The sequence below is a fragment of the Chelonus insularis genome, unplaced genomic scaffold (assembly GCF_013357705.1).
Source record: "Chelonus insularis isolate UGA/USDA-ARS -01 unplaced genomic scaffold, ASM1335770v1 contig_66_pilon, whole genome shotgun sequence".
Taxonomy (NCBI): Eukaryota; Metazoa; Arthropoda; class Insecta; order Hymenoptera; family Braconidae; genus Chelonus; species Chelonus insularis.
The window spans coordinates 308,757-330,054 of record NW_023276695.1 but is presented as its reverse complement, the minus strand read 5'-3'; the positions used below and the strand labels follow the sequence as shown (position 1 = coordinate 330,054).

At 28.8% G+C, this 21,298-nt stretch overlaps 1 protein-coding gene across 4 annotated transcripts in view; it reads right to left on the bottom strand.

The window, feature by feature from the left end:
• sick (sickie) overlaps nt 1-21,298 on the bottom strand; it is a 101,671-nt gene that overhangs the window by 59,842 nt on the left and 20,531 nt on the right. For 3 of the 4 annotated variants that reach the window (XM_035089456.1, XM_035089452.1, XM_035089453.1), the window contains exons 2-3: nt 6,460-6,577; nt 6,047-6,099 (exon numbers count right to left, since the gene is read on the bottom strand). In XM_035089456.1, coding sequence (XP_034945347.1) covers nt 6,047-6,099; nt 6,460-6,577 — 171 coding nt within the window. Of the gene's footprint in view, nt 1-6,046; nt 6,100-6,459; nt 6,578-6,779; nt 6,884-21,298 lie in introns of those variants that run through there. The other variant, XM_035089455.1, reaches the window with a different exon arrangement.

Sequence of the window (21,298 nt, the reverse complement as noted above, 5' to 3'; positions counted from 1 at the left end):
TTTCGCTTGTAAAGTCACTTCTCTTGTAATAACTTGTAAATTGTTTTGGATGCTAAAAGTGTCTGCTACTGAGATTTACTCTCACTTACTCCGTACTGTTTGGCATTAACTGATGAAAGATTTGAACCTCACCGCAAGGTAGAGGTAAGCTACACTGAACCACACTGAACCATACCCAAGCAACACACTCGGCAATTGGCCGGTGGCGGAGAACAAGCCGTGAGTTCCAGGGTGTGTGGATGGAGGAAGCGCGCGCGAACGAGTAAGACCAACAATATTATGGACCGTGCAGGAGAGGGAAACTATACTCACTGATGGAGACAACGAGTGAGAGTAAGAGCATTTGCTGTGCTATGTAGTGGGAGTTTTTTAGGCTAATGGTGGGACAGAAAACGTCGGTGCAGGCATACTCAACTATCAGGTAGATAGATTCACGTGAGTTTTTCTCAGCATTGAGACTTGAACACCCATCTAAACACTGACCACACCGACTGATGACAGACGATCCGCCCAAGGTCGGACCTCACACCCTGAAATCAACGCCAAGATCATCAAGAGGAGATGGTACCCTTCATTGTTTATAGTTGACAAAGCTCTCATGTAGTTGAAAAATTTCGACTTTTGTATTTTTATTATCTCGGCTTTTCTTATGTCGGAGAAATAAAAGACCATCGGGATCTTTAGGTAAGTGCTTTATGACTAAAGAACTGTCACAATTATAATCATCTTGGATCTACTTGGGTGATCATCACAGTCATCGTAAAAAACCACAAGGGTATTGATCAGATGATGGGTTCTAAACTAGTAGTAATAAATAATAATTGATAAGTATCTATCAATATTTGAAAACAATTCATTAAAAAGATTTATCAAAATTCAAAAAATGAAATACAAACATCAGCACTAAAACTTTCTAAAGTTTTTTAACTTTTTTATGTGTCAAATATTGATTTTTTTGGATTATTGGTTACAAAACTTTTTAATTATTAAGAATAAATTATAATGAGAGTGTTTGAAAGTAAGGAAACTATTCTGTCACCAACAGACTCCAATCATAGATAATCTATAATTGAATGTGACTTAAATATTAGAATATCATCAATGGCTGATGCCTTTACCTTGTTAGCTAATAGCTGATGAGTCTCAATAACTGTCAAAATAATACGCTTTGACCTGGAGAAAATGTTTAGGTACAAAAAATTTCAACACCCCAAATTGATCTTTCATGATGCTGCTGATGCTTATCATCAGCTTTGAACTATTCTGGGACTAAAGGAACCTAAAAGGAGCATTGAGATCACTCAAATCTTCTTTTCTACTTTCAAAACTGTCTTTTGAATCGTAGCTAAAAAAATAATTACTGATGCTAATTAAATAAAAAAGACTAAGTTTTTTATTTTGAAAAAATGTGCTCCAATTCTTGATGAATCACTGACATTCTTAGATGTGCTTCAGCTATCAATAAATCTATGTTAGCTATCATGACATATAAATTTCATGCTAAATTAATTTACTAATTCTACTAAAGTCAATTATTTTATAATGAATTATAGTTCATTCAATATAAACAATGTTCTTAATCATGTCAATGACGGGATTAATACTTTACAATGAATTATTGGCTACTAATGCTTCATTTTATAGCTTTGAAAGCTTCGGAAGAGAAAACTTTTCATCTAACCATAAATTAATCACTTTTTCCTGATTTATGGGTTTATTAAATATCAATAAATTCTCTTCACTTCCAATAAACCCATCTACCTTAGTACAAACAAATGTTCTTATCAAAACCAGTTGATAAAAATCTTAAACAAAAACTCATCATTGCCATAATATTATCAACATAAAAGTTCTTTTTTTATTATATTGTCACAGTTCACAATTCCACTAATGTGTTGTTATCTCCAATCAGTTTATTATTTCTTTATCAACCGGAAGAGAGAATTATTTAAAAAAAGAGATAGTCATTATTTATTCCTGACATGAATAAAAATGAGTTCTCTTCAGATTGCCCAACTCAAATTATTCACAATCAGTTGTAAATAAATAATCATATTGCATTCAATAAAAATGATAATTGCAGTGGAATTGTAGCAAAACCTTTCTCTGCTCCAACTAGAGATCTACAAAATAGTTCCGTTATTCCCATGTTACATATTCAGTTGAAACTCAGACATTAATTTCGTACTAGTTTTGACCTTGCTATTCGACCATAATAAAATTTTATTTTTTGTCTCAGATCATTATATCACTTAATCTTCAACACCTTACCAAGTCATGATAAATTATTAATTCAGTGGATTAATATCACTGAAATAAGACACACCGTATCAAGTATAGTTATCAGGAGATTAATCACGGTAATTAACCATTGGAATCATCGCCTTGTCGAGTGAAAGAAAGATGAGGAAAAATAGTAAACGAGAAAATGACGCGTTTGGTACTTGCCACGAGAGTCTTAAGGGTCACGAGAGATCGTGGAAAAGGCCGGCCCAGCGGCAACGTCTTTATTGGACCGTTATATAGTACCTACTTGGCCACTTGATCTTTGGAGATTGCCAGCTTCATGTCGATCGGATTATAAATCGAGCAATCTATCTGCATCGCACAGACCACGTGGGTGGTTTCATCTCAATAATCAGTTTCAATTATTCAATATTGTAGTATTTTGATCATGTTGTATGTTACTCTTTCACTTGAGAAGTTATTAGCTTTTCATTTATTCTAGACATTGAGGTACTAGAGTGGAAACTAGCTGAATGCAAATGAATGTCTGGTAATCTATGCTAACTGAAGAATTATTTGGATAAAAAAGTAAAATATTATGATAATCAATTTCTTGACAAATAGACATTAGAATAGTAAATATATTATTTAAAGTGTTATTATTCAATCTTAATGTTATTGAGATAGAATTTTATTAATTTTATCAACGTCTTATCGTTAAAGTATTAGTTAATCATGACTTTAAAGCCAACTTTTATTATTGAACTTAAAATTACTCCAAAGAACTGATGCTTAAGTTCATTCGAAACCTCCAGGTTTTAATGGATTTTAAGTTTAAGCTTTTAAATTCAATGAATTTATAAGTTTTTCATTTTTTTGCAATCAAAAATTCAATTAATCTTTGAGTGTTATAATTTTTCTTTATCACTTTATAGACAATATCAAATACCCTAAACTCATTTGTATTAAAAGAGATTACAGACATGCAGTATTCTCTAGAAGCTTTTTCCACTATCGTTTATAAGAATCTTACTTTTTATTGATAACATAATAATAACCATCTTAGAATACACAGACACAATTTTATCTTATGATTATTATTGTCTTTTTATAAATATCTATGAAAAACTCATTTAAAAAAAATTGTTCTGAGCAACAAAAAAAGTACAATTTTTAATGAATGCAGTTTTTAAAATAGAGACATACTTTGACACCAGTTTTCATCAGAGCACTTGAAAGCTAAATATAGTCACGACCATAAAAAATACACTTATGAACTTAACTTTTTCTAATTCATTTCATTTCCTTACTTAAAAAATTATTTCAAACAATAATGAACTTATTTTAATTCTAAATAATTCTTTCAAAAGCAAAAATCATTTTAAATAAACCAAAACTTTATTTAATTTGATCATTCAACTTTTTATATGAACTAAAAATACTGTAATTTTCATCAGATTAATATCTTTCAGCTAAAACAATCTCATTTAATGATATTAGAATATCTTCATTTCATTTATTCACCACCACAAGCTCATTGATTTTTCAAATAGTGATGTGCTCCAAATTAGAACAGAGCACGACATGAAACGTCTTGACTTAACTTCACTTCCTCAATCAAAAAGTCATTAATTTTTCATCTACTTTAGACAGTAATTCACATTAAGGTCAGAACTCACCTAAAAGCCTTTCATGTAATATTCCTTTTATTCAAAACTTCTAAGAAACGGAAGTAGACAAACTCGTGAACACACCTTTCATTTATATGTATTTTCCTAATAGCTTATTTTCTTCATTGAATTATTTTACATACTACCCATGTATAACATCCAGAACCACCTGTGGCAATTCTCATTCAACGGATTTTAAGATATTATACATACATGTATACTCAAGTGTTGATACGCATACATACAAATGTACCTTGAATAAAACTTTTACAATGGTAAAAACATACAAGAAGTCAAAATAAACTCTATTGTAATAATTTTAAAATTGTTTCTGAAAATATGATTGTTTATAAATACGTAAAAAAGTGGTTTGCAAAGTGGAGTTGACTAATACATGAGTGAGTCATCAAGACTATCTTTCTCTCAGTAAGACCAGTCTTATCCACAAAATAGAAATAGACTGGGCCATGTCCTGGTTTCCTAAGATATATATTCCAACGTTTTCCGATCGTTGTTTCCGGTTAAACTATTCTATTTTAATTTTATATTTCAAAAATACTCAACTTAATGACTTTTATTGTCATATTGAGAATAAAATTATGTCTAATAAAATCATAAAAAGTGTCATAAATATGAAAAAAACAAATGTCATTCAACTCGATAAAACGTCAAGGTATATATCGTGACAGATGAGAAATTGAATACCTAAGAGGTTTTAAACCTAGAAAACTAGCTATAACGTTATACATGGTATGGTCCTCTGTACACTCGCGTGTTTGCGTCACGGGCAAAACACACAGCGTTTTGGCTTACTTGCGTGGCACTACTCGTTTAATTATAGATCAAGAAGAAGAAAAAGAAAGGGAGAGTAAGAGGAAGAGAAGGAGAAAGCTTTTTGGTTCACTCGTAAAACCATGAAATTAAACAATGTAACGAAATTATTCTATACTTTATTTAAGTAATAAAAAAAAGTCATTCGAACCCTGAAAATGATTCTTCGAAGACGAAACTATTCAGGGTAATTATTTTTTTTTATTAAATTAGCATTTTTTTTTTTTAAAAAGAAATATAGTTAAAGTGTAGGTTTTATGGATTGTTGGGAATAGTTGGAATAAAGATATGAGTTTAATTGTTTTATTCATCACTTAAATCTTGTAGGATGTAGTTTCTCATGCAAATAAAATGTCAATCAGGAACAAAAATAAAGGAGAATATGGTGGCCTTGGAGAGAGCAATGGCTGTGGATTTACATGTGGCTTAAGGTGAAAACTGGTGTCAAAGCTGACCCTAGCTTTGAACGTTTTCATTAAAAAAAAGTCTCGATTTTCTTTATCAAGATGTTGAGTTGATTACATAATTAGTCTTATCATACTGTTTTCAAAATTTTAATTATTGAACGAATGTTGGTCTATAAAAGCTCCGGCTGTGGAGTAGTTTTACTGGCTATGTATTTAAACAATGATAAGATATTGTATTGTTGTAATAAATAAAAAATAATTGAAAAATTACATTTTACTAAATTAATTTTTTATAGCGAGTGTGAAATAATTATCTTGATTACACAACTCTGAAGCATAAACTTTATTTCTGTTGGAGGTTAGATATTTGTCATTTTTGTAACTAAACATTTGAAGTAACTATATATTTTTTTTATTAAATAATAGATTATTTCCAATTAACTGGCTATTTTTGTTCTAATAAATTACATTTATTTGTTGTTCATCTAATCATTTGTTTATATTCCTGGCTCACAAAAATTTTAGGAGTAATATTTTAAGTGATACTTTATTCATTATTTTTACTTGCCAAGTCATTAATTATTCATGTAATTCATTTTTTTTAACCATTTACTACTCTCATATTTACTTAAATATATTCAGTAATTAGTCAAAAGTACCTCAAGATCAAACTTTCCATGACAAAAAGCTAAATTTAACTTTAACAAAAAATCATTTTCCGTTCTAATTGCTATCATGTTTAACACCAGTACTAAATGATAGGTTGTTAACGAAAAAGCATTTAAAAAAATAATAATAAAAATCAATTCATCTAATGTCTTTTGCTATCAGCTAAATAATTATTTCTTGTTAAAATAAATTGTTTTCATCAACTTAACTCTTTTTGACAAGTTCAAACATGTAACAACTTACCATTTGTTGAGCACTTTTAGGTTTCCGATTAACGTCTATCACTTTCTGATTCGCTGAAAGAAAAAGAAAAGCCGGAATTAGCATGATGAGTTATTGCATAATATCAGTTATTTACAGTATTCAAGTTTTATTATTCAAGTTTGTCTGTTGTACACATTTATACCAACTAACTGTTTGCTGTCCATAACTACATGTACACTTGATTGACTATATACTGTTATTCAGTTCCTGAAACGCGAGTAGTTAATTAAATACGTATTTTTACCATGACAAAATCATATCCAAGGATTCAATTTGCACAGGATATTGCACATAATTCAATTACTTTACTACCAGTCTCTTTTAGTAACAAACTATTATGTCTAGTCATTCATAAATAATAAATAAATTTATCTATCAGGTGATTAACTTACTGACGGCTTCCACAAGATCAGCAAGTAAAACTCCGTCACAAAGATCAGCTTGGAGGTCAGTGACACGTTTCTTGTATCCACCGCGCTCAAGGTAGTGATTGGCCCAGTCAGTGTAGATCTGAAACGATCAAATTGAGATATAGATCAGTCAGGTTGTTTACAAATAGACAATAAGTCGTTACTTGGAATCATTGAAGTAGGTTTACTTGTCAATAAAATCAACATTATCATTAATTAATTCCACTTTTTATTGTCTTTATGATGATGCTATTAAAAATAAAGAAATAAATCATTTCTGTGTATTGTTAAGAACATAATACCTGGACAATTGTTCTTGTTGACTCTGTTTTACTTTCATCACCCCAACTTGGTACTGACCGTGGTGCTTTGATACAAGCCATTTTATCCGAAAAATATTTAAATAGCAAAACATTCCTAATTATCTATTTATGCACAACACTTTTTAATCCATTTTGTACTTGTAGCTGATAAAACTGACGATCAAAAACCAAGATAGAAACATTGTTTCAAATATTAAAAACATAGTGACACTAGTAGATGATGTTGAAAGCATATATTTCAATGTAAAACATACATTGATTCAATCATGTTACATTTGTATTCCTTGAGACTTCGAATATCTCAAAATTATTTAGATTATTCAATTTATATACACTTGATCGTACTGTCAACAAAGTGTGAGAGATAATTCACTGAAACTTCTCCCCTTTTTTAAGACAACATATCAAGTATACTTATCCAATTTAGCCAAGTGAAAAAGGCTAATATGATCTAGGGATTTTAATATTCCTGTGTTGAATTATTTTATTAACATGGAACTCACGTGAACACACAAAGTAAGAACTCGCGCCAAATTCCTATTGAAATTCAACTGATCAATGACACGTGTTGAAAATGGAATTTTTTTAGTTTCGCGAACACAAAAGAACACACCGAAAACATAAGAAGTACTGAAGAAAATTAACGTCATTTAACTATACACCGAAGCATCTCGTCGCCGCGACGTACCGGACGTAACTGAATACGCTGACTACGTCGCGACCTATACAAGCTGCTGTCGTATAATGCCGCTGAATGTATACATTACTTTTACTAGTACTTATAGGTTGATTCGTTTCCCACTTACACCTATCACCTATACATGTTTTATCTTCGCCATTCAAAACAAACATTTATTATTTACTCATCTTTTTGGGTTTTATGTACACACATTTATTATTATGTACTGTTAGAAATTTACATCTTATTTTTTGAGTGGAGTTGAATATTAGAGGTTTTTTAGTGGGCACTGTTTTATGTTGAATTTTCTTTATTTTTAATATTGGAGAGTTGGATAAAAGAAAACGGAAGCTGAATGGTTATTCTGAGAATTTTATTGATCTGTAAAACAGTAGTTGTAGAGTTTTATTGACGATGATGGTGAAGAAATTATTCATTATGGTTTAGCTGTCAGTTTTTAAACGTAATTAAATATTTGTGATAAAAAGTAATTGAAAAATTTTCTAGTTCTTGTTTTTGGAATTTAATTTTTTACTGAACGTGTCTGGAAGTTATATGGCTGATTTTAATTGTGAATTGAAATAGATAATGAATAAATAAAATGACAAAAAACATGGAATAAGTAAATTATGTAAATTATCTAAATGAATCGCACGAGTATGTGAATCGAGTTATGTTATGTCGAATCAATCATAACATCAATATAATCGACGATTGCATTTATTCAATATAAATTTTATCTCTATTTCTGTAAATTCCATGTTCGAACGTTTTTCCATTGAAATCAAGAATAAAATATTCACATTATCAGGAAATTTCCAGCATTGACTTTTACGTCTATTCATTGATGTTGAATTAATTCTTCTTTTTCGTATTTTCTATCAATAAATTGATTAAATGAAAAATTCTTTTCAAGTATGACGGTTTGATACTTTGAAGAACTTGAAAGAATTCCTTATAAATAGTTGAATATTTTTTGGAGTACTGATTTTTATTTCAACATAATATGAATATTTTCCTAATAATAATATTAGATGTTTTAAAATTAATATGGAAAAATAAAACCTTTGCATTATGATCAACAAGAAATAATTATAAAAAAATAATAAATTAATTAATAAAAATATTTTTATCAAATTATTTTTTATTTTTGTACATTTCATTTTTAAGATTGAAAATTTGTGATAAGAAACACTACTTGGTGAGTAAATTATTTTTATTTTTTACTAACATAATGATATAATTTTGCATGCAGAAAATTTATATGACAAGTAATAATTAACTCATAATTGTAACAGTTGTTTTTACAATTATTTTAAACAATTGTATTTATTTAGTGAAAATAATCGTTTTAATTCATTCCATTCAACGATAATTTTTTTTGAACCCCATGGCTATCATAAAAAACCTTGAACTCCGAAAATCCCGTATTTAATAATCGCAATCAATCTGAATTCCCCTGGATTTCGCATTTTTTTTTTGATTAACTTTCTCGAAAGTTCTATTTTTTATCCACCATAACGGTGATAATAGAATATGACAGAAAAAAATATTGAAAAATGAAGCATATTATGAATATTCTCGACAAGTGTTGGTCGGCAATGCGATCGATTGCTATTCTGAGTGTTCGCGTATACCAAGCGGCATCATTAATTGTAATGCCACTCGACGTGTCGCGTTAAACGCACATATACTCTATCCATGTATAATACAAAGGTATATAGTAAACTAGTAGAGATAATCGACTTGACTGTCGAATATCGATCAGGCCCTCCGGTCAGTCATTTGCGATGCAATACAACTTTCTCGTGAAGCTAAACACAATTTCATTCCCACGCCCTATTGTAATTGTCACATCGAAATATACGATCAAATTTATTGCGATGTCTATCTGCAATATTTTAAACTTTACTTGGCTCATCGTTTTTTTTTCGAGGACATTAAGCCATTTTTGTTGGAAGACTAATATTGAATATTTTTACGACAATAAAGACATTGAGGATAAATTAAATATGTTGAGAAATAGAACCGAGAGGAAAAGAGGAAAATAAAGAACATGTATGCTTTTGTCGCACGATTACGAAGGGCTGGGATTATTGTATATATGTATTCTAGAACCATACATCCACATGCACGGGCGACTAGGTCGAGCAGGGAGCGAAATTAGGTTCTCCGTATTGCGATACTGAGTAAGCAAAAGAGGGCGAGAAAATACTGGGGTTGATGCGTCAAAAAATATCAGACAAAAAAGTGGGAAAACAGAAAAATCATATTTAAAATGTATTAATATACTTTTCCCTCTCTGAAATTTTTTTTTAGAGAGGTAATCAATATAAAGAACCACTAAATCGAATAATTCTAGCAATTCAAGTGAAAATAATTGATAATCTCGTGTGGAAAAATATAAATATCATGAAAATTCATTTTTTATATAAATTAAAATATTAAAGCAACAAGTCACTGAATAACTTTGATTTAATGAAGACATACAAATTATTGACTTTCATGAAATAAATTTGTTCAACTACCTAATGAAAAATGAATAATTATATCAATTTATTACTTAAATATTGAAAATAAATAGAATTATATAGAAATTCTTTAAAATATTTTGTCAGTGATTAGATATTTTTTTCATTATAATAAATTTTTATTTTTTACTAAAAAATCCTTAATTTACTACTCACATGATCATGAAAAGTAGATTTAAAGTCATTTCATCATCTTTTTTGTTAAATATACCTTTTTCTGTGTAATATGTTTAAAATAAGTGGATTAACGATAATTGTAAAATTAATTACTACTTATAGATCAATAATGACGTGGACAAGTAATATAGACCAGATGAATTTAATCGATTACATCAACAAAGGTGAACTTTATAGATTTCTAATATAAGTCTTTATAGAGAAAGTACTTTTTTGAAATAACTATGAGATTATAGGTGCACGGAAATAAAATATTATTACGACAGCTTAACAGTTCAGCTCTTACAATGAACTGTTTTCTTACTTAAACGTCATTTGGCTTCGTAGGTTAAGAAGGATTATGGTTTAGTCGGTGCTGTATGATACGATAACCTTAGAACGTAATGTATAGCCATATCAATGTAACAGAACATGATATTTTCTAGTGATTAGTGATATGTTATTAACAACACTTTCGATAATAAGAATAGTGATATTTCCTTTCTACTCCAATGGTAACAAGTTTGTTCATCATAATAAAAAAAAAATTGGAATAAAAATATTTTAAATATACTAATATCTTAAAAAAGAATAATCGATTTTTCTTTAGTTTGTTTTGTTCAAAATGATGAATTATTCTAGGACGTTTTGATTCTAAATATTTGTCTTGGAGAGGTTGAATTTTTTAATGTTTCATACGAATTATTTTAGTCCTTTCCAAATAGAAGGATTGTTTCAATGATTTAATGCATGTTTTATTCCATATTGTGCAAAACGGGCTCATGCTATTTAAATCCAGCGTTATTTATTATTAAATATAACGTTCGTTTATTAAAATTTTTTTCTTCAATTCCATTAGTATTTTTGTTCGGTTTTTATTAAATTTCTGATACAAGTTGAAAAAAAAATGCTAAGATAATTGAAAAACCAGTCAAATTTTTCGACAAAACATTTTCTATTATTTCTAGCCATTGTTTTTCACTCCATCAGTTCGAAGTGCAAACAAATCAATTGAATTTGATAGTGACTTTCGAAAGAAAGAATAGAAGTGACCATTTTTTTTAATAACGTATACTCTTTAAAAATAAAACTTTAAAAATTATTGCGAAATAGTAAATACATTTACAGTTTCTTTTTTAGAGAATAAATCAAAAACATTATATCACTTTGTGTTCATCATTTCAATAAGAACGTTAAATAAAATTTCTATTACTGAATAAAACAAAACATTTTTTAAAATTTATTTCCAGGCATAAACTCCAATTTTTATTGATATAAAGTGCTTTAAAAAATTAAAGATTTATAGAAATTAAAGAAGATGAGACACGACATTGTGTGAGTTTCCTCTTAATTGAAAAATGTAATGGTCAATAGTTCACTAAAAAAAAGAAATATAAAACATAAGAAATTGAATTAGAATACAAAGTGATTCCATTTGTAAGCAATAAAGTAGACAGCAGCTAATTGTGATAGGAAAGAAAACTCTCTAGTGTAAAAATAAGCTGCAATATATGTATATACAATACCATATATATATATATGTATATATATATACACGAGAAGCAAGTAAATCACCATGGAAACGCGGTCGTGTTCGGGTTTCCTCGATTCTCCCGAGAGAGAAGTGTAAGTACACGATACCTACTTTACTCCTGCAGGACACGTACGCTGAGTCCACGTTCCTCGCGCGTCCTGAGAGGCAAGTTAGGTTGCATCCTCCTGTCTTTTGATTCGCGAGGGGACGATAACTTGGTTACAGAGGTTCTCAACTTTGTCAATCATCACAGTCTTCTCGAGAAGTTGTTGAGATTTCATTTTTAGACATTGTCTTTCTTTTCAATTTTTTCTTTAAAAATAAGTAAGCCTGGAAAAACTTTTGAACTCGTAACCTAATTTTTTCCAATTGGAGTACGACTAATGTATGTATATATAGGGAGAGCATTAGCCTCATTTCCTTCCGAAATATTCGTCAACGCTACGGAAATATAAAAAAATAAAAAGTGACTTTAAAAAAAAAAGATGCGTCGACAGGGAGATAATATCTGTACCGGAGAAGACAGCACGTGGCGTCTCGACGTCTCTTGTTGTGAAGGGGAAGACGCATATAGGTACATGATGGGGTGGAAAGTAGACAAAAATAACGGCTCATGTATAGATAAATAACGAAAATTTAGATTTAGTTATAATAATAGTCATTATTGAAGTAATCACTTGGAAATGATTGCACTAAAAATTATCAGTTATTGACATGACAATTATTTTTTTAATAAAAATACATTAAACATTCATTAAACATTACACATTTGTAATAAAATTGTTGGAAACTTTAAATCATTTATGAGGGAAACGATTGTCTTGTGAATAGAAACAGATTCTGAAATAATGAAACCCATTAGTTGATATCAATTGTTTTTTTATTTAAGCTTGAATTAATTTATTAACTCTAAATAGACTTTAATTTAATTTTATGAGGTTACAATAAACTTATTTATCGTAGAAAAATATCATTTGGCTTAGAAAAATAGATTAAGAAAAGAAGGTGGAATGTTGATTTATTAACTCTTGACAAGTATTATTTTCTAATTTATTTTCTTAATCAATACTCACATTAATTCTTAACATCTAAATTAATTGTTACGTAAATAAAAGCAAGTATATTTTTTCCATTAATTTCTGTACATCCAAAGAATTTTCTAAATATCCTCAAATCTTATTTGAGTTATTAGCAACGAATAATAACTTTGGTTTCAATAAGTCTTTAAACTCATATATATCTTCTATTCTGTAGTCTTCGCTAATTGATTTAACTTTATATGAATAATTTACATATGAATAAAGTACAATGTTATCAACTGTACATACTGTATAAGATATATATGATACATATATATATATATAATTACAGTACGATTTTTAATTCATAGTTCTTTTAAAATTTCATTATTTAATACTTTTAAAAAAAAAGTAAAACATGATTTAAATTTTTCTTACAATTATTGTAATATTTTTCCGCTTTAATAAATTCAATATTTTAGTAGAATAATCTCTTCTCAACACAGCCACAAACCTACTTACAATTTTTTCTCGCTTTGCAGATACAATAAAAATTAAGACTATTTTTGGCATACTTAAAATATAATAGTTATATAAAAATACTTCTCATAATGATATAAAAAATTACATCAAATGGTAATCATTAATAATAATTAAAATATTTAAAGTAAATTAAAATCAATACATCTTAAATAATCTCTCTGAAGTTGTGTAATATTATTCCACATTTGTGTAGATTGTTCACCAGTCAATGTCTGTTTTATAATTTTTGTACCTTCATTTTTTTTTAGTATAATGTCAATTGGATTTTGATTTTCTTTATCACTGAATGACGTTTTCTTTATTTTTATGTAATTATTTTTTTGTAATGAACTCATGTCAATATTATTATTTATTTCACATAAAATCCGTTTCTTTAAAGGTAATCGAGACACTGCATTTGTATTTTCTTGAATGTTTATGTTTGTGTTTACTAAAAACGATGGGAACAGATGTTCATCTTTAATTGTGTTTAAATTAGATTTTTGATAACCAAATGGTCCAGAGCAATTGTTATTGTTTTGAAAATCATGTATACATTGTTCTTGGATATGTTTAACATCATAACAATTATTATTTTGATAATAATCATTACTGGTACTAATATCATTGTTCTCACTTTCTTCATATTCACTATCTTCACACTGTTCAGATACTTGGGAATTCAAACTGTCCATTCGTTGATAATTATCCATATCATGAGTTGATTCTTCAGATTCATAATCATAATCATCAACATCCATATGATCATAATCATCAATATCCATTTGATTATAATCGTCAATATCCATATGATCATCATCGGATGCGTCGCATTCTGATTCAATCGAAATTTCCTTTAGCGTTGGTTTCCCTTTCTTTATTACTCGGTCCTGAATCCTCATCGATCTTCGATTTCTAACATTTTCTTTATAATCAGGTAACAATTTCATTCTACCACTATATATTTTATATTTACTTCTTGAAACATAACAAGAAGATCTTCGGTTTGGATGATGATCTTCAATATGATAGTAATAATCACTCTTTCTGAAGAATATCATATCTGTAATCAATCACAAACATTCAGTTTTATTACTTGCTAATAAATTTTTTAAATATCAAAATGATTTTGCAAATCATCCTTAATAAACACAATAAAATATTTATAAACTTGACTTGTGAACGTATGACAAAAAATAAATACTATTATAGATTTTAAAATTTAACCCTATCATCAACTAATTAGCTACTATGAAAACGTTGATAGCAAACTAATAATACAAACATGAACAACATAATTAATTACATATTTGTGAACAGTTAAGTATTATTATATTGATAAATAATAAAAGAAGATGTTTATTATTAAGTTAGAATACTTACTGCAACACTCTTTTTTGATAGATTCACTGTGGATCCGTTGTTCATGTCGATCAATATTAAAACGACGATCACTTTGATATCCACATTCTCTACAATGATATTTTCGTTTTCTATAAATGAATGAAAATTATAGATATTAATCAATTGACCTCTTTATAAATATATCATTGTTAATTTATTCTTCACTAGAATTACTTTGGTAAGTATGCACAATAACACTTTGAGAAAATAAAATAATTAAACTTAATTGAATCAAGTTGTTTTACCTTTTATTATTCTGCATTTTCTTCGCACTGATTTCCTTCATTGGGACTACTATTCACTTAAAGAACAATTTTCAATCACACGATGTACTCCACAGGACGATTGAAAACAAACTAAACTCAATAAGGCCCTTAGGACCTCCCACAACTAACCATAATGTCCAGCCTCTTTTCCATAAATGTTGTTGTCGCTCCAATGATAGTTTTCTATTGGGGTGCGAATTCGTGAGTATGATGGTCACATGTGGTCCTCTCAATAAAAGAGAAACGTAAGTCGATACTTATGAGACTCTTTCTTCTTACAAGACTCATAAATTATTTCTTTATTTTCATTGGCATCGGCACGTTGTGACAAAGAATAAATAAACTTTGTTTTCACTTTTTTTCCTAGTGTAGCGGAACTCGAGCTCAAAGGCTAAAATATCAAAACAATTTAGAGGTGCCCATTGTATCTTATCTCCTCTTTGTCCAGATTAAAAATAAGCCAACGAATATTTTGTCCATTTAATCAGTTTATTAAGTTAATTGGAGTTACATTTGGAATAACATTTTTTATTTTGATGTCAATACTATCAATAATCATAACACACTCACACATATATATATTATGCTTTAACTAGTGTTGGGTTAATGATTGTCATGAATTTTAAGCACCTTCTAATAGCCACAGTACATTGTGACTTAGGTGATTACATGGACCTTTCATGTTTAATGAAACACGAGATCTTCAATAATAATTTAAACCAATTTTATTTACGCAATAAAATAAATCAGTGAATTAAAAAAATTATCGGATCGAAAATTTGTATATAACTTTAAATAACAACATCTGTTAAGATAGAAAAAAACATTTTTCCGAACGTGTTGTTTGTCTCTTTGAAACATATGTATATAAATACGTATTTGATTTCTTCAAACCATATTGGTGAAAGAGTTCGGGAAACTTTGAACCTATGTAATCACTGTAAAAAAATAATCCTTCCCATACACGTATGTATTTACGTTTTAATGGGGAGATTCCAATTTTTAACCAGTTTCGTTTACTTTTCTAAAACTTTATTGCCCATTCTAATCCTGAGGTTTTTTTTTATTGTTTCTTTAAGAGGGGAAATTTGTAAATACGTAAATGACTTCTTTTTTCCTCGGTATCCTGAATTTTAAAACTTATTTTTAATTCTTTAGGTCAAATAACAATCCTGATACTTTTGTTCGGTATTTTCCGGTAGTTATTATCAACTTAATATAATTATATTCTACAAGCCGCAACATAATATAGCAATAAAGTTCTGTAATCTCATTTCACCCAAATTTTTAAATCTCACTTGGTATCAATATCAAATCTTATATTATCTCAGATCTTGTACCAATGTCAGATCTACAGCAGCAGAAAATTTTTTCGTGTGTAAATATATTAACGATTGGTATAACCCAATGATTTTTTACAATGAGGGTGTTTTTTATCATATTCAAAACAAATGAAATGTTTTGAAACTCGTACAACAGCACGTGGCAATGTTTTATGAATGAATTACGCTCACGCATGATCATTAAGTCAAGATTAAACATATGTATGTGTGCGTATGTATGTATGAGGGGTGATGGTAATGTAAGTGAGTGCAGGTTCTCTGTTAGAGCCCAACCCTGACTATTGTATCGGCGAGCAGAGCACTTATCAACAAACGTCACTCGTTGACGCGTAGGCAACATTTCCTTGTACAATAAATGTCTACTTCTGGAAGTCACTTCCCACTTGGATGCTCCTTTCACCCGCGTGTAGGCAAAGTCTCAGTGTGATAGGCGTGGAATTGTGTTGTACGTGTCCACACGCATTGTCTTGTCCTTTTTTTCTGCCTACTTTTTGAATTAAAAAGATGCATAAATCACGTAAGATTCTGCGAAGGGTGATGCGAGGATTCTCTCGATTATATACAACCTCGTTATCGTTCTTTCAAGTTATGATTTCGAAAAGTGTCACGACATTTATTTTATGACCCACTCACTCTTTCTAACTGCACAATCATTCTATATATATAAGTATTTTGTTTGCAGATGATGATAATTAACTGTCGTAAAATCGTCTTCAACTGGAATCATATTTAATATTAATTTTTATCCGCAATATATTACTTTAGATGACAGCGTAATATTTATAATAATAATCATGATATACTCATTTTTGAGAACTAATACTGATGATGGTTACTTAAAAAAGTCATAAATAAATCTAAAGAAATTAATTCATCTATTTATCTATTTAATTTAAATGCAAAAAAGATTTATTAATAATTTTTTGATTAAATAAGTTTGACAGTTAATAAAAAATTTTCAATTAAATAGTTCAATTAAATAGTTAATTTAATATATTAAACTGGTAAAATTCTAAGATTAATGAATTAAAAATGGTTAATATAATTAAAAGTTAAAGAAAAACAATAGATTATTTTTAATGAATAAATTCTGATTTTTCTTAGTCTGACATAAAAAATTACTGCATTCTTTTTAACTTTCATTGAGTTGAATATAAATGCGCTGAATGAAAATTTATTCATATTTTTATTGCACTGAAAAGATTAAGCTCCGCTACTTCAACTACTACTTAAAGTTGTCAGATCAAGAATGACATTGAAGATGGCTGCAGATAAAGTAGATATGGTTGTATGAATCAGACACAAGTTTCCACTTTTCTTTATTATCATTGGATCTAAAAGAGCATTTTTGATACTTTATTAACACAAGTTAATAAATAAAACATTTTTGATAAAAAAAAAATTACAAGAACAATTTCACTTGAATAAAATTTTCATTTCCGTGTAAAACTATTTCTAGGAAATTAAATTAAATTTTTATTATAAAAATGGAATTCGTCGTGAATTTTTCATTTAAATCTGATTTCTTAAAATGCAATTCCATAGAATAAGCAAATGCTATTTTAAATCGTCGAAATAAATAAAAAAATTCTTAGTAATAAATATTTCTTCCAGAGGAGTTCCAAGAGTAATTCAGAATATTCTTCTCTTCAAATACCAATTTATTTTTAGTTGAATTACACTTACGACGACAATCAACAATTGAAAGTATAAACTAAATTAAGGTGCCTACGAAAATTGCTATAATTCTTTCGACTCACGCATCCTAGTTTTAGTTGAGGGCAGTGCAAGGAGGAGTTAACTTGTTTCGAATGCTCTAACAAGCTCTGACATTCGCTTAGGGTGACCCTACGTCTTTCATATTTTCCATCTCTTTCTCTTTCTCAGCCAATTTCTATCCGGTTATCTTTACTTTTATAGACCCCAATTTTTACGTCTATGCTTTGGTATATGTGTCCAATACATGTTGGACATTTTCCCTGTCTGAATAAGCAGAAATCAAGAGAAAAATCTGTCTTTATACTCTATAAATGACAATACTTATTTATATTATCTTCAATGCTGCAGTTTCCTACAATCTAATCGAGCATACGATAATTTTCGTTGAATGGAAGGATTACTGGAGCTTTTAATTCCAGAGAACCAAATTGATGTTGAAAAAAAAAGAGAAAAAAATTCTTACTATAAAGAACAGCTTTTTTTCAAATGAAAAATATTCAAAGATATTTAATTTACTCTTATTAATAAAATTTCATTATTGACATTAAAATATAAAACTATGTGATTAGTTTTATTGGCAAAAAAAAATTATTACAAGTTAAAAAAGTGTTGGTAAAAATACAAAACAAGTATTCAACATGGAAGCCATTTTATAGTTATTTTTTATCGTGTATTCAGAGCACTTTGAATTGAAAATACTTCGTAAAATCTGTCTGTTTTTTCTATTCGATTGTAACCAACATAAAACAAGAAAACCAATCACATTTATAAAAACAATATTCCTATCAACCGCTCACTAATATAATGGTTGTAAAGACATTTGATTGTTTAATTGTTCAGCTATGTTCATTTATTTAATGTTTCTTTTATTCTTTACAACATAAATAATTTTTGCTTTTCATGTTAACAATGGAAAGCAATAGATGACTCATGAATTGAAAACAACGTTATTGTGTTAGTCATCCTTTTTTTTCCAGTAATAAGACAGGAATTGCTACAGAAGAGCAACTACACAATCTTTATACCCAGGGACCGACCTACTCGCTCTTTATCGACCCTTCAAACCACGACTTAAATCGGTTACGACTCTTTATCAATTGCCAATTTATAACCCTGTGAAAATTGTTTTACACATTTCCCCGCATATCGCAACTACTCTCAGAAAACTCAACGATTTAATAACATCATTTGTAGTAGTTTTAACAATGCAAAAATAATAATAATTGAACGAGATTGTCGATATCTCGGCATTGTTGAATATTCAGTCAAATGATTGTCTTTGAAGCTGTTGAATTAATTTCACAGTAGAGTGAAAGTGAAACAAACTAAAAAGAGAAGATTGAATCGATTGCCATATTGTTAACCATGTATAAATACTCTGTTCAATAAAAATGCAGAAATCATCTGAAAATTGAAAATAAAATCTAGATACTTTAGATTTCCATTAGAAATTATGAAATATTAATAGACTGAAGTGCACTTGAAAGCTCGTAATCTCTACTTTGAAAAATCTTACATTTTTTTCCGCCTTTTATCTCGTCATAAATTGGGAAATAAGAAAAATATGATCCCTTGAACTTTGAAGTGAGCTTGCATTGTAAAAAAAACTCCCTTTTTATTTATAAATTGACTACAACAGTTTTTGATAACAAAAAAGGAAGGTTTTTATTTGCCTTCACTTCAAAAAAGTAGAAATGAAATTTTGGGAGTGTCAATATTAAATGTTATGATGATAAATGCATTCGAGTGCACTGAACTGATATTTGAGCTAAACAAAGTTTTGGTGAATGTTTGGTTTAATTCAAATTTCAGTCAATTTATTTGATTGAATTTATTTTGATTAAAAATTTATTATTTGTTGAAAATATCGTAATAAAAATTCATATAAAAAGCTTCTTGAAAGCTTAGGTATTTTCTTTTTTCAATTTTTATGTCATTTAATTCAACTAAATTATCAGTTTGTCGAAGAAAAAAGACTCTTTACTTCATATTCTTATTACTTCTAGAAAAAATTTTTCATCGTTTTGAGCTGGAGGTTACTAACAAGTTGAAAGTGTTACGTTCAAAATGCTCTTATTGGATTTAACAAAAAAAATTTTGATGTTCAATCGATTTTTTTTCTTTCACTTCTCTGATCTCAGTCTTCCTGGAGCACAAAATTCGTGTCCTTTAATATAATTCTTCTCTTTTTTCTATCACACATAAAATATATATCAGCTGGAGACGTTTGGTGCATGAAAGATGCTGGTAGATCGTCTCAACAGGAGACCCTTAGAGTAAATATCGTACAGGAGCAACCAAGAGAACTCTGAGGGTGCACTGAGGGTTGATCAAAGTATTTTCACACCCTCAGGCGGCATATTTGATAGACTTGCCCTTACGTCTCCCTTCTTCCTGACTCTTTCACTGCTGAGAATCCTCGAAAATCTATCCACCGCGAAAATGTTTGGCCTGGTTGAAACTAGAAACGTATACGCCTCTGGGATTATATAAGGGTGAACATTACACTCCATCAAGGGACCAGCAACCATAAAATTAACCGTTGCCAATTTTACATGCTCTCACATCATTTCTAATAGCTCTACCCATTTTCTTACAGGCATTCACCGCAAAATGTTTCTTCATTTAAGTGTACTTACACTGGAGAAAACAAGAATTTGGATGAATTAATTATTTTATGACTTTAGCAGGAAAATTGAGTGAAATAAATTTATGGTGTAAATTATTGTTTTCGGAAATGTTTTGTTCTAAATTTACGAGGGGAAATAGCAACTGGAATTACTGTTAATTTCTCTTTTTATTTCAGATTAATGACGAACAATAATGAGAGTAAAACTACTTTAAAGAGAAAAAAAGTTTTCAAATTATAAATAAAGAAATAAAAAGCTTATATCAATTTTGATTATGTTTTTAATTTCACTTGAAGATGATTTTAGTTAAAGTTTATTAAATAAAATGAATTAGTTACAGAGGTGATAATAATTTTAATTATAGTTGGTCTCAATTACATAAAAGTTTATGACTGGTTTTAAAGTTTTTCAATATTTTGAAAGACATTTAATAAAAAAACTATTGTTTAAATATTTAAACGATAATACTAGATATTCACATCATAGTTAGAATCAAGTTAATAGAAACAAAAAGAAAAAAGTGTTTATGCAAGTACAAAAAATAAATTTAATTTCAATTGTAAAATAAATTCTGTTAAATAACAATTGAAATTTCTTCATCCGTTCAAATATAGAATTGTAACTCCAGTTAAATTACTTTCCAGTAGTTCAACTGTTCCAATTTAAATTGAAAAATAAATTTTTTCCAACATTTA